Source organism: Lissotriton vulgaris, chromosome 2_1 (assembly GCF_964263255.1).
Source record: "Lissotriton vulgaris chromosome 2_1, aLisVul1.2, whole genome shotgun sequence".
NCBI classification, from domain to species: domain Eukaryota; kingdom Metazoa; phylum Chordata; class Amphibia; order Caudata; family Salamandridae; genus Lissotriton; species Lissotriton vulgaris.
Genome location: NC_141687.1, coordinates 326787957 through 326802309, shown reverse-complemented (window position 1 = coordinate 326802309; position 14353 = coordinate 326787957). Strand labels below are relative to the sequence as shown.

Genomic DNA, 14353 nt, shown 5'->3' with positions numbered 1-14353 from the left:
GGAATCGGAGTGCAAAGACTTGGAGACAGAGGAGCGACGGCTACGTCCCGGGAACGGCCCCTAGACCCTGAGCGGTGGCGGGAGGAATGCCAGACCTATAGCAATTTCCGGTGTCGCTCCCGCAAGGCCTTAGGGCCATGGCTCGACAGTCCCGTGAGTCATTTCAAGTCTCCAGGCAGTAGAGGCAAACATTGTGGGGGTCCGCTACCGACATATTACAGCGGCAGGCGCCACAAATCTTAAAGCCAGGCATCCCTACGTGCACCAGGAGAAAAAAGGGGGATACAAAAGTCTCAAAATAGTAGTAAAAAAGTGACTAAGGTACTTACTCAATCCGAACATGCGCTTGCTGGTGCAGTAAAAGAAAGAACTGACGTCAACTAGCATGGTTGGCGCCTAAGTAGTCTCTGTGACATCATCTTGGCGCTTGCGATGCCAGTGACTGACGCAGAGTCGCAGGACACAGCCTACTGACACGCAGGGGTTCTGCTAAGCAAAACTTTCCGGATCCAGTCTGATGCCTGGGGATATTCTAAGGTAAGGAATATCACCACGTGTCTCTTTCAAATAGGGAACCGCCCCGGACGAAGTTAATCCACTAAGCAGTGGATCCTCAGACTTAGGCAGCAGACAAGACAGGGACGGTCGCACCGCTAAAAGTGCTGACGGAAGAAGAAAGCACTCATAGCCCCTGTGAACTGCCACTGTACCATCTGTTTTGCAGGGAGAAGATGATGATCGCACCTGCGACATACTGTGATGCCAGAGAGAGCAGAGGCCTGAAGGACACGCACACCTACCCAGCAAAGAAGAGAGCTATTTAATAGCTACCACTGCCCCACATAGGGCAAGTTACGTCCCAAAAACATGGGAACCCTCTTAGGAAAAAGTATCCGCATCAGAGGACAACAACAAAAAAGACTTGCGGGGAAACCCCGAACTGCTTTCCAATGAGCCAGAAGAATACACGGAAGGCATAATCTCAGGCCAACACGGCTGACCAACAGCCAAAACCACAGTCAAAAAAGGGCTGGACCTGCAGCCAACGTCTCCAAAGTCCAACAAGGGACCGGAAGGTACAATAATCACACAGAACACCCACCACCTGAAGTAGTGTGGCTCACTGGTTAGAGGCGGCAGAGTGAAGTAGTGTGGCTCACTGGTTAGAGGCGGCAGACCCGAGAGCAGAGGACAGCCCGGGACCAGGGTTCGATTCCCGGCGCGGCAGGTTTCTGGACCAGGGTCAGCGGACTCGATAATTCTCTCGCCTCGGTGCCCACTCTGATCAGCGATCACACTCGGCAACTCTGGGCATTAGCTTGCCTCATCTTCACTAACGGCCCCACCAGACCGCCGGGGTGCCTGGTCTCACCCTGGAGATACCCATTAAGGGACCATCTCTCAGGGAAGCCAGGAAGGGTTTCGCAGCGGTCGAAGCGCCTTGGGACCCTCCGGGTAAGTAGTGCGCTATATAAATGCCTATACATACATACATACCACCGGGGTTACTTACAACAAGGCCCCAGTACACAATGAAAGAACATCTCCCAAAATTAGCACAACTCCCCAATCACTGAGGGGGAGAAGGAGGAGGAGGGCGGAGCCCCGCCAGAAACCTCTGATTGGCAAAATGAAGGCCGCCATCTCCCGGCCATCCACGACAAGGTGTCGGAGATCAACCCTGGCACCCTCACTAGATGCGGCAGACAGAAGGGACTTGGCCGAATCGCCCAAGCAAGAAGTGGCCCTTGCCAGGACATAAAGAGTGTTAAGGGCCTGCAATGCCGAACTGGTGGAGGCAAAGATATTCCGCCCCAGGAATCCAACCAGCGCGCCTCCCGCGATGGAGAGAGGGGGGGGGGGGGAGAAGACCGATGACCGAGAGGGAAAAGCCGTCTGCAAAAGAGTGCCCTTGGTCAAGGGGTGGAGAGAAAGACAGATAGGATCATGAGGCGCAGGACGGTGGTGGTGCAGAAGGTGCTGCGGCACCAAGCAGCTCCCGACCACCAGAGCCCTGATAGAGGACCTGCAGAAGATGATCCGTGGGGAAGTGGCCCGCTGGATCTCACATGCGCAGGATCCCCGCAGCCGTGGAGGCAGTGCGAGCGAAGGCCCTACCTGCCTCCGTAGGGCCATCGCCCACCGAGTAGTTGTCGTCCACAGAGGAAAGCAGCTCCTCTGTGGGCGACCGCTGCAGACTAAGGCGTCCGTCCCCCAGGACAACCGGAAGGAGGAAAGGCCAAGTCCGGGAAGGGGGAACGAAGAATGAGGAACCTGAGGCGCCTCCAGAGAAGACTGCGGCTGTGGCGACAGCGAAGACTGTCCTTAGACGGGGAAAAAGCCACAACTCTGCGACCCGTCTCCGGAGAGGATGACACCATTAACCGCCGATCCTCTGGTGACGAAGAGGCGGTGACGAAGAGGCATTGACGACTAGTCCCAGCGCCGTTGAGTCCACAACCGGAGTCGGGTCAATGTCGGCCGGCGCCGAAGGAGATGCCGGAACGACCTCCGCCACACCACTCGGTGCAGGAGATCGAGGGCTGGCCGCAGCCGGGGCGGCCAAGGAGCAGTGCCGAAAAGGCACCGACTCGACCTCCAACGAGGCAGCTGCCTGCATGGAGGGATGACGAGGGCCTGCGAACACACCCGACCCCTACCCAGCCCCTGCGGCGTCGCCCGGGCCAGCAGCCACCTAGGCCTAAGCGGCACCAGAGGAGTTGTGGTGCTCCCCCAAACACCACATGCAGATGGAATGAGGATCCATCACAGACATCTGGCGTGTGCAAGACGAGCAGGCTTTAAAACCCGAAGGCATTCACACAGTGTTCCCAGAAAAGCGCTCAAGAGCGGAAAGGGAAAGGCCTGAGCGGCCAGTAACACTATCCGGGTCCGCGTTGCACGTGGAAAAGAAGAAAACTGATGTCAGCGCACCGGGGTGGGGCTTATGTGACATCGCTGACGTCTCGCCCGTGTAGTACGTTGGGGGGAGTCGCGTGGCACCGCCCCCCCTGCGCACAGGGATGCTGGGAAAGAAAGTTTTAAGGGGCCAGTCTCAAGCCTGGGGAATATTCTACGTTAACGAATCTGTGGCTAGTAGTCCATATCAGATCCAGAGATCCGCAGCCATGTGTGTCCTCTTTCTGTGATGCCTATTATCATTTGTCTGCTTTATGTTTCTGCGGCACCTAGGGAAGATTTCAGACAGGAATTTGCAATGTTCTTCCCCTCTTCTTCCAGGTGGCTTGCCCATCGCTGATATTGTTCAGGTAGATGTTTCAAAAGCTCTCCTACTTCTTCCCAGTGCTGGTATGCATGACTGTAAAGCGTTGGAGTTAGCGATGTGCCACTGGTGCGCTGCGCTTCTTTTAACCTTTCTCCCCATAAAGTCCATTATCTTGCTTTCCTTGTTTGGCGGGGGACTAGTAGTGGTAGGTACATTAGCCCTTTTTCTGGCCGTGGCTGTTACAATGGAATCAGCTGCAACGGTTCCTCTGATGTAAATTGGATCCCTAGAGGAGTGTTTATATTTCTTCTATGCCCAAGGCGTAACTGCCTTACATGTGGCAGGCTCCTTAAAGCCCTCTTTCCCCAGGTCTAGCACACTTAGTAACCTGGGCAGGAACTGTTTTCTTGACTGCGTAGGCAATAATGTCTCGAGTAAGAAACATGATTGAGGATTCTCTTCTTTGACTTGCACCCCATAGGGTTCTGGTGCTTTTTTGATGACTTGATTGTACATCCCAATGTCGTCAGGAGGAGAAGGCCTCAAAGGGTAGGTGTTGACCACCTCTTCAGACGAGTCTGTGCCAATGTAGTTCCTGAACCAGTGATGTTTCCGACTCTAGATTGGTTTGCTCTTCTTCCTCGAAAAAGAACTCTCCTTCTTGCTCTTCAAATGGCTCGGGTGTCACTGGGGGCTCTAATTCCTCGAAGCTTGTCTCCTTTTCCATTGAGGTTTTTGGCTGTATCTTGAACTGCTTCAAGCTTTCATCGAATTCTCTCTTACGTTTTAAGATACTGAACATTTCAACTAGGAGCCTTTTCTTCTTCTTCTTCTCGATCTCCAAAGCGTGTGTTTCGGCGTCAAAGGTTCCTGACCTTCTCTTTGTGGTCGACGGCACCTTTTCTGCCGTTTGCGTTTCGGCATCTAAACGTTCATGTTTTTTCTTGGTGGACAACGACTGCTTCTATGTAGCAGCGTGTGTCGTGCCCGGTTTGTCTGTTTTCGACCTCTCCTGCTTTGACTATTATATTCCATATGGGTACTATAATAGAGGCCTCGGTAAACTCGTAACCCTTCACCTATATTCTCTCCCTACATTACACTTGTCAAGGTTTACAAGGACTGACCTTTTTCCTGAATATTACACAGCATTCTGAACGTGGGTTTTCCCTAGTTCGAAATCACATACATTATGAATAAGAGTTCTTGGAAGCACAGCAGGACTGCCATATCCTGTATAAAATCTTTCACAAAGTTCATGCCAGACGTTATCCATAGGCCGACACAGCAAGGTAGGATTCCTGGGGAGACCTATGGGTATATATACATCGCATGTTGCTAAGATAGTAAGAGGAGATCGAGGCTTTTCCGGCCAACACACTGACCAGAGACGCTGAGGTTCCTGCATGCAGACACTCCAGCTCGCTGTGGCCTAACATCCCTCACAGGGTGACAAACGCGAGACCAAGACGGGCTCCCACAGTCTCACTTAAGGTAATGGGGTTGACTAAATCCGAGAGGAATTCTTGGCTTAACACCTACACCCATGGTAGGTACATCTAGATAGGGAGGCATCGTAGGAGTATGCACCTTTTAATATGTGTTTTATATACTTGAATGTATTCATGATTTTAGTAAGATGGTAGAACTATACCATCTTTTTACCTTTATAGTACTGTTAATCATTTATATCTTATACTTTATAATGGTTGTTGCAGCACATATATTCTACACCAGAATAACAACCGTTCAATAAATGATTATTGAAAACGCCCAGCTTGTTTATTCTGTGTATCGCTCTGAGACCAACTAAGTAAGCACGAGTGACTGAGCGAAAAGTAGTACATAGTTTCTACAATCCTGAGGGTTCAGGGTTGTCATGTTCTGTGGTTGCCAGAAACTATTCTCTCCTTGGTAAGAGGAGATTATAGTTGCACTGTGAGCTAGATGATACAGACACGCTAACATACCCGGTGGGGGTGTATGGAATCAGTCTTCCACTCTTCCCACAGTTTGTTATCCAAACGTGAAGATCCTGTATAGGTCATATGGGAACTACACAACAAATGTTGGGGCGTCTTTTCCTTGATCGTCTTTCGACGTCTTGGTTTTTTCTAAGGTCTTTGCCACTCCTGTGTCCTTTCTAAAGGATCCTACGGGCTGTTTTTTTTTTAGACGCAATTGCGGTGGTTGAGGGCTTCAACGCCGTTGCTGCTTTTGCGGTTCTGGATTCTGTTTTTTGTGACTCGTGTATTGCCATCGAGACCGTCGGGTCTCTTACCTCTCATTAAGTCTTCTTTTCAACCTCCATGATTTGGACTTCAACATCTGTGTCACCAGTTGGCCACTCTTCCACATTTTCTTTGTCATCACTAGAGAGGCCCAGGTCTCTCAGCGACAGTGGTGCACTCGGCCCTTGCATGTTGTAATGGGCTCTTCTCTGCCTCTCTTACTCTAAACGTCTTTGGTGCAAACGCTGAAAGCACGTTGCAGTCCTCGCTTCAATGAGCCACTGGTAAGCAGAGATTGCAAACCGGATGGTGGCAATTAAGGCAAAACGTGAATGATTTTTTGTTCATTGCCACGTACAGTGAGTCACCTGTACATGTATTTCCTGTACGGCGTCGACGGAGCAGACTTTCCGCTTCTCTGCGCTCTCCGGCACCTCGATATAACATACGATTTCTTGATTCGTTGTCTTTTTGATTCTTAAAACATTTTTCTTGTAATTTTCTTCAACTTTTCTTGGAGCTCCTTCCGTAAGGATCCAGACAAAGGCAGACAAAAAAGAATCTGAAGATGGCAAACAAAGGTGGAGGCTTCCGGTGAAAGCATGTTAACGTCACACAGGGACACCAAATGGTGGTATGATGACGCCCACCAGGAGGCAAAAGAAAAACAGGACAGATACACTAATTCCAGACCCAATCACTAGATTGCGGAATAATGCACAGCATGTGAATCCAGAAAAGATTCAGGCTGTAAAACTAAGCACATCCTGGGCAGAGGTGTCATGCCCCCTCCCCCATGATGGGCAGGGTCCTCGAAGAGGGTGCTTCAAAGGCCTCCCACATTTGTTAGCTGCCCCCAGCCTTTTACGGTCAGCAACTGGCTCCCACCAGTTCTGACCCCTAGTTTGGGCGTAAGAACCGGCTGAAAAACCTAACCAGGAAGGGAGGTGTGCCCATCTTTGCTAACTCCTCCAATCAGGTGGGAGAGGCGAAGGTCAACTCTCAGTACTCGCCACCTTGGAGATGAGGGGGAGGGGGGTAGAACCTGTCCTTTAAGGAAGAGGGTTATGCCCCATCTCACTGGAGGGTGGCATACTAGGGGATGTAGACACTCCAGGGAAGGGAAGCATTCGCCCCAACCTGAACACCCCTGTAATACCACTAAATCTAGAATTTAGGGGCACCCCTGAACCTTGCCTCTTCAGATTTGATGTGACAAGAAGGAGGACTCTAGAGCTGTGCTGTAGAAGAGGAGGAGGACAACTGCTTTGGCCCCAGCGCTACCGACTTGTCTTCTGCTCTAAACCCCTGCAAGCTGATCCTGGCGTGTCCTGCAGCCAGCAGCCTTTAAGAACCCCGAAAACCTGCCCTGTTTTCCCACAGAACTTTGATCTCCAGTAGACACCGGATTTCTCCAAGCCAGAACTCCAGAGCCGGCCGGATCCATGAATTCTCACTTCTGTGTACCAGACACCCACAGCCTGAGTTCAAGTGACCCAACACCCCAGCAAGGTCCCCGCGGTGATCATGCCCTGTGATCTGGTGTTGGATGACCTCCACCGACCTTCTCGACGCCTGCAGCCTCATCCTGAAGGACCCCCCCCAACCGCCACTGAAGCCAGTGAGAAGAACCTGACATGAAAGGACGCCCCTGCACCAGCAACTCATTAGGTCTGAGGAGCCCAACCCACAGTGTCCTGGTGTCCAGCAACTCTTAATCTTCCAGTCGTTGGTTCCCTTCGTCTAGTCTTCAGACTCCAGCCTGAAGTCCTTTTTTGTGGCCAACGTCATCCATTGAAAAGCATTGGGCACCCCAACACCTTCTGAACACAATTACCCAGCCACCCCTGCACCACAGGAGGTGTGGACTCGGTGCCAAGCTGCGACTTCCTTTTACGTAACCTTAACCCTAGGAGCTTAGCCAATGAGACTGAGTGGCCTGCCCGTGAGCAGTCCCCAACCGAGGTGACCTAGTGCCGCTGGTGGTGGCCCTAGAGTGTCAACCTGACCATTAGTTCTATCTATTAAAACTCATATCCTAAAACCATTTTACTCACCTGAAACTTAACACTTTGTTTCCTTCATAGGACAGAATGGTGAGTTCTCAGATTTTATTTTCAAGTGTTGAACTTTTTTGTACTGCAGCAAGGAGTAATTTAGTGGCTTCACCAGAGTTAACATGTGTATCAATGTCCTGTGTTGCCTAAACTGTGTTAGGAGAGTGATTCATGCCAGACTCGAAAAGTAATCACAAAGTGATCTAAACGTAACCTAAAAGTAATTCCAAGCATTTTTTTTTTACAGTTTACAAATCATTTTCTTACCTGCAAAAGTAGTCTGAATGTTCCTATAAAGCAAGTGTTCACTGCCATTGTGATAAGTATCAATCTATGAAAAGTTTAATTTACCTGCTACTAAGTATATCTTGGTTACAGAAATTAAACAAAATGACTTTTTTATACAAACAACTGGTCTGGATTGTCTGAGAGTGTGGCATCATTTCTTGCCGGAGTGTGTACAACAAACACTTAACACTACCCTCCTGATAAGCCTGACTGCTCAACCACACTACCACAAATGAGAGTAAGGTATTATCTTCTTTAGCCTCTGCTATACCTCTGGAGATCTACTGGACGGTGTGCACACTTTACCTTACTTTGGTGTAGTATATACAGCGCCATATTCCTACAATTTATTAAAAAATTCATATCTCAACCACTTATTCGATTTTTGTCACATTGGTCTTGTAGCTATCAGGGATATGGAATTCCTATACGCCGACGCCCAGGACATATTGTTTGGGGTCAAGGGCAACACGTTTTCATGTGTATTTTGTCCTTGGGACAAGTAGGCCCACCCCTGCAGCGCAAACCCTTGAGCTGCCAGTTTGCAGTACCATATTATGGATCAGGGAAGGGCACAGTCTGCAGGTAAGGTAATCTTTTTGTTCATATGTTTATGCTGTTCAAACTTGTATTTATGGTTCATTAATTGAAAACCTTTATTATTAGGGCGACCTTTCAAAGTAAATCTTGTAAGAACTAACTGCACTACTGACAGTGCTTCCAGTATAAAAACGTGCACACACGTTTTTAAGGTTTAGCAATATTAGGCTATGTATAATCCTCCCAGGATGCTCTCTGATTTGATGCAAATATTTGAAGAAGCTTGAAAGCAATATTGATGATACTTTGATTTCAAAATAAAATGTTCATTTAAAAAAATGAAAGCAGGAAAAAAACATTTTGCTAAACTACTGTAAAATGTCTGATACCATTTCTTTGCAGCATCATTTAGTAACATTTTTCATACATGCTAGTATTTCCCAAAAATATTCATAATGGAGAATCAGTGTAACCAGTTCCAATAAAATTATGGGAAACACAAATAAACAAGCATTGGCAAAGCCAGTAGGTCTGAAATTGGTGGGCAGCTTTTTAGTTTTGTCATGGTTTTTGTAAACCTTTATTGCTGTGGGAGCTGCAATTATAAACCATTATAACAAACCTTGGCAAAAGCAAAAATTGTTTTTGATCGCAAAAAGCACACACTGCCACAGTAGTTACTCGCAGTGAACAAAATTAGTTTGTGTGCCGATATGCTTCATCTGAAAAAGCAGAATGCTGTCACTCACAGTGAAGCCAGCCAATACAGAGAGAGAGACAGACTTTTAATAAACGCAAAAGATTATGGTCAACACCAGACCAAATTAGGGGCCCAATTATTAAAGAAAGTCTCAAAAGGGCACCCCTGGTATATGTCCTTGCAATAAGTGCAGCTATATGGCTTTCGTGAATTACCAAAAATTTACAGAAGTAGATCAAGAAATAGTACTCATTGTAAATTTTTGTGAACTGCATTTTAGCATGAGCAAATATGCATGTGTAGATTTACTCATGTGAAAATCTAAGTGTTTGAAGTTCACTTTCCCTCCAACCATTTTTTCCCAACTCTGGAAGAAGGTTTACATCTGTCATTGTCAGGAGTAAATTTTCAACATTTGTCAGTATGGGAAAAGATTAGAGAGGAGTTGTTGAAAACCATTAAAACATGCACGTTAGTAGGTTTGCACGGACTCAAAATGGCTTTCTATCCCTGGAACTATTGCTTACCACTACCTTCAGCCCCAATATGTAGATCTGTGGAAACGTGGCAACATAAGGGGACTGCAAGTATTCAAACACTACTATGGTAGGAGCCCTGGCATAATCAAGAGAGACTATATCAGAGCTCTTATATAATGCCATAATTTGTCGCTGTGCTAAATGGAACCAAGGGACGTGGATTTTGTTACAGGACAAGTAGATCTATGAAGCAACCTGCCACATGGACAAGTAGACATTTTATTAAATTCCACACCCCTGAGTTATAAAAGTACCGTTCTATTTTTCTAACATAGTGTTGAGCCGTTTTGTGGTGTTTTCATTGTGTTACTGTTTAAAGTGTTGAACAAATACTTTACACATTGCCTCTTAAGTTAAGCCTGACTTCTCTGTGCCAAGCTACAAGAGGGTGAGCACAGGATACTTTAGCATGTGTTTGTGACTTACCCTGCTTGGGATTGTGGTTCCTGCTTGGAAAAGGTGCATACCTCTGCCAACCATAAATTTAATTTCTAGCAGGCGGAAAAAAGAATTGGAAGCTGGAAACTGCATACTGGGGCACTGTGAGCTTCTGCTTCATGTCATGTCAAAGTGAGTCATGAAAACCTTTCATAAGTTTGGCGCTCAAAAGAAAAGATTTTTAGGGATAAATAAGTTTACACTCTAACACAGTCAGTTAATCTCTTAGCCTAGAAAGAGGGGACAATAGCCACCCTCATAAACAGGGATGCACCTTCAGTGGAACTTCGACATCAAAGTATTACCCTAATGCCTCAGAGTAAAACAGGAGTACCTCCCAGTGACCCAACATGCTTGTAGGTTTCATGGGGGCGTTGATGACAAAATGTACATGGGCAGGAACTACACAGCTTTGCCAGGCTATGCAGAGCACATATGGTCCAATGTTCAACATATCAACTGGAGTTCAAGAATATTGCGATTCTGGGACACCACTAGTAAATAACGTAATTCACTGTGTAAGTCCCAGAAAACAGGTAATTGCCTAGATCCCCAAGAAAAAGGCCTAAAAGGGCAGCATTGACTAAGGAGGTGGTCCTTGTTATTTATTTGAAGGTTTTCAGGATACCAGATTGTGGGAGGAGGCGACACCATTTTTTAACTATGGGTATCAAAAACTGCTGCTGATCCTTCCAGACACTCAGATCTTCAGTCTGGTATCCAAGGTTGGCTCACATTCACAATTACAAACCGTATCTCTTATACAAGTGCTGAACACATTTAAGGAGGAAAAAGTCTTGTAAATACTAGCGTCTTAGCCTTTAACAAATTTAAGCCTAGGATAACACTGATCAAAATTAAAAGCTTTGTGGCAAAAATTGGAATCAAACAGACCTACACGTGAACCATCAAACACTTTTATGGGAATAAAGAACAATCTATTTTGTCAGGCTTTCTATATAGTAGTTAAGGCTCATCATTTACAATATGTCAGCAATCAGATCTGTACATATATGCCAATTTTGAGAAGCTGCAGCAAGTAATAAAGCAGGGAAAATTCCAGTATATTCTGTTGCTGCCCTTGAAGCATTGCTTGTTCAGTGTGCAAAGAAAACCCTCCTGCAGTTTGTTGCATCTGTTCAGGGTACAAGTAAAGCTTGCATTACTGCCTGCAATGTATAGGTTTTGTGTGCCATGGCGACGTTCCGATTGCTCCTGCCATCTTTGTTGTATGTGGCCCTGGTATGGGAAAGCTTGCACTGCTTGTAAGAAAAAAAATGCCCAGCCTGAAAGTGGACTAGTTACTATTGATTTTAGATCAACCTCTTTCAATGATCGCGCTTTTCTGAAATGTTTCATAACCAGGGGCCCACATGAAGTATCAGTGTGCTCTTTCAGACAAATCAACTTAACAGTGCAGGAATGGATAAGTGACTGACACCTAGATATGACATGCAGATGCTATGTGGGCCAGCTGGGGGAGTGAATCAGTGGTGGAAATTTGATTACAGGATATGAAGGAAAATAGAAGTAAAAGAGATTAAAACAGGCAAAAAAGAAATCAATAAATGCACATTAATATTGAGATAAGAGCAATATTTAAACAGAAGAGAATCAGGCTGCGCTCTACAGTGTTCGCTAGGAGACATGGGTGAGCATTTACATAGGACAAAAAGCTCAGAGGTATAACATTCCATTAATATTGATTTCACTAGAACCTTAAAACCCAGCAGGACATTCATGCCTACCTCTAGCACTAAGCTAGAGTTACTAACATAAGATGGTGAGTTGTCCTTAAAAGGTGACTGATCTCTACCCACACTTCAGCACCAGAGTAGGGATTTTTAAGTGCATACCATCACTCTCTTCCTGGTTCTCCTCTTCAATCGAGCCTTCGTTGTCATCATCTTCTAGTGCGGAGACTGTTGAAGCGATACTGTCACACTGTGAGACATCTCGTTCTTCACGTGGCCGCCGAGCAGTCTACAGGAGAAAAAAAAAAGGAAGCCATGGTCAGTCATTTTTCTTGTTGTGAGAAGGCAAGGAATTTCTTGCATATGTTTAACCAGGAAACACTATTTTGTTGCTTCAGATGCCAGCATAAGGCAAACTTTACAAGAGAATCAGGTGCTCCAAGGAAAAGTATTGGAAATTTGGAAAATGTGTACTCCAAAAACAAACGAAAGGTAAAATATTAAGCAAGAAATCCTCTTAAGAAAGTTGTTTTAATGTGATTTGATTAAAGTCTAGCATTTAGTCTTGGTTATAGAATTTCAAAAACAGGAAAGAATGGAAGGCTTAACACCATTCAGAGTGGTCATATTGCATCCAACCTCAATGCACTTTGCGAGCAAGGTTCAGTAACTTCAAAACTACTAAGAAGAGCGACATGTTCATTTCACTTCAACATGTCTTCCTCCTTGTAAGCAGTTTTAGAGAAGTTTAATGACCGCATTCGAATATCATAATTAAATAAAAACCAAAGAGGTATGCGCACCAATATTAGAGTTCTTTAGTTTGCTGGACACAATCATGGGTTAAAAAAAAAACTATCAACAGATTTGTCTCCCATGATCATGGCTCTGCATGCATTAACAAATGGATCTTTAAGGTCTTCTCCGAGAGGGTATGAAATCAGGCTTCAAGTTTGGGTGCAACAATTCAAGAAATAGACGACCCTTCCCAAGTCAATAAAAAACAAGCATTGGCATAGCCAATAGGTCTCGCCTTTGGGACCATATAAGTGTTTAGCCATGCAACAGTTTATATTGTTGTGCCAATGATATTGTGCTGCATAACTAAATACTTATAAGGTCCCAAAAGCGAGACTTTTTGGCTATGCCAATGCTTGTTAGGAATATAGCCCGCTTAGCTGGTTACAGCTCGGTTTTACAATAGGCCAGGAATTTAAAGCAGTACACATATTAATCGGTTCACTCCTTCATACTACAAGTCAATGATATTTCCCATTGGTAGGTCATGGAGTCCCATGCAAATGTAAACATAAAGCAGACCGATACCGGAGTGTGTTCAAAAGATGAGGCAGATGTTAGTCTGACCTGAGAGCAGTGTTGGCTTTGTGTATCCTTTGGAAATTAACTCATTAAATGTTTGAGGGTCTGGAAAAATATTTTATGATTCTGTGAATGGACTATGAGACGGGCCTTTAGAAATTAATCAGTTATCAGAATAAGGCCTTTATGATAGCAAAAGCAGATAGAGCCGGTCTGAAAAACTAAGATTACCAAGTATTGCAACTGCAAAACGGAATTATTCATTAGTAATACAGCTCAGAATTGTGGTCAGCCAACCCTGTCCTGTGCAAGGAGTGAAGTCTATGTAATGTAAATATGTTTATACTGCAGCTAAGTCTGGAGGAAATGATATAGCTACAAGTGAAGTTTTAGATCAACTGATACCAGAGTAATCAAGACAACAAAAGCAAAGAGGGAGGATAAGGAGCAGTATGCGGTCTGAGCAGATAAAAAACAAAAGCACCTGAAGAAAACCACTTGAAAGTCCAGTAACTCTGCAAGAGGTCACACCCTAACACCTGTGAATTTGCCTCCGCCAATGTAAGTTTTTGTTCACGTTTTCAAAGAAGAAACAAAAAGACAAGCCTTCTGAGAACACAAGGCTAGGAATTCAGACATCAACGCTCCACATATTAGGTCTGCTCCTGAAACACTTCAATTCATAACGAAGCTGAATGTTAACTTTTCAATAGCACATCATTCGCCACCGACACGTCGTCATTTGCCACTGACTAAGAATTGCTCAGACCAGTAGTGGAATTTCATCCCCACCAGCTACTGTACCAACCTATAATTATACTCCAACCTACCACTATATATGCATGCCACACACTTCATATGTAACAAATGTCAACACACAAGTAGGGAAAAGTTTATCAAAAAAATAAATAAACATGAAATCAAATGCCAGCAAAATGTGCCTATTTTATAATTCCTGAACTCAATTTAGTAAAACTAGATCACACCATTCACACACGTCATATGAAGAGAAAAAGACGTTCAGGCATGCTGAGTACGTTTAGGAGGAAAATGTCTTTGCAAACTTCCAAACTTGCTCCTAACGTTGCAGCTTTTGTTTTTCACATACACGTATGTGACAAGTTGGCCTGGCATATGATGTCCACTATTCTAGTGGGCACCTTGCACCAGTCCTAACGACCCTTATTGATGGTAGGTTTAAGACAACCTTTGTAGAAAGTTATCCTAGTGGTAGCTGTGGAGAGCAGCCTTCAGGCTAAGTCTTGAAGGAATGTAAAGCAGCTTGTTCTACCAGTCTATAATCTCTTGAATGATCAAATG

The 14353-nt window shown here is 45.4% G+C and overlaps 1 protein-coding gene across 20 annotated transcripts in view; it reads right to left on the bottom strand.

Moving 5' to 3' along the window:
• NCOR1 (nuclear receptor corepressor 1) overlaps nt 1-14353 on the bottom strand; it is a 1907529-nt gene that overhangs the window by 966775 nt on the left and 926401 nt on the right. For all 20 annotated transcript variants that reach the window (XM_086955042.1, XM_086955041.1, XM_086955040.1 and 17 more), the window contains one exon: nt 11876-12002. In XM_086955042.1, the coding sequence (XP_086811168.1) occupies nt 11876-12002 (127 nt within the window). The remainder of the gene's footprint in view (nt 1-11875; nt 12003-14353) is intronic.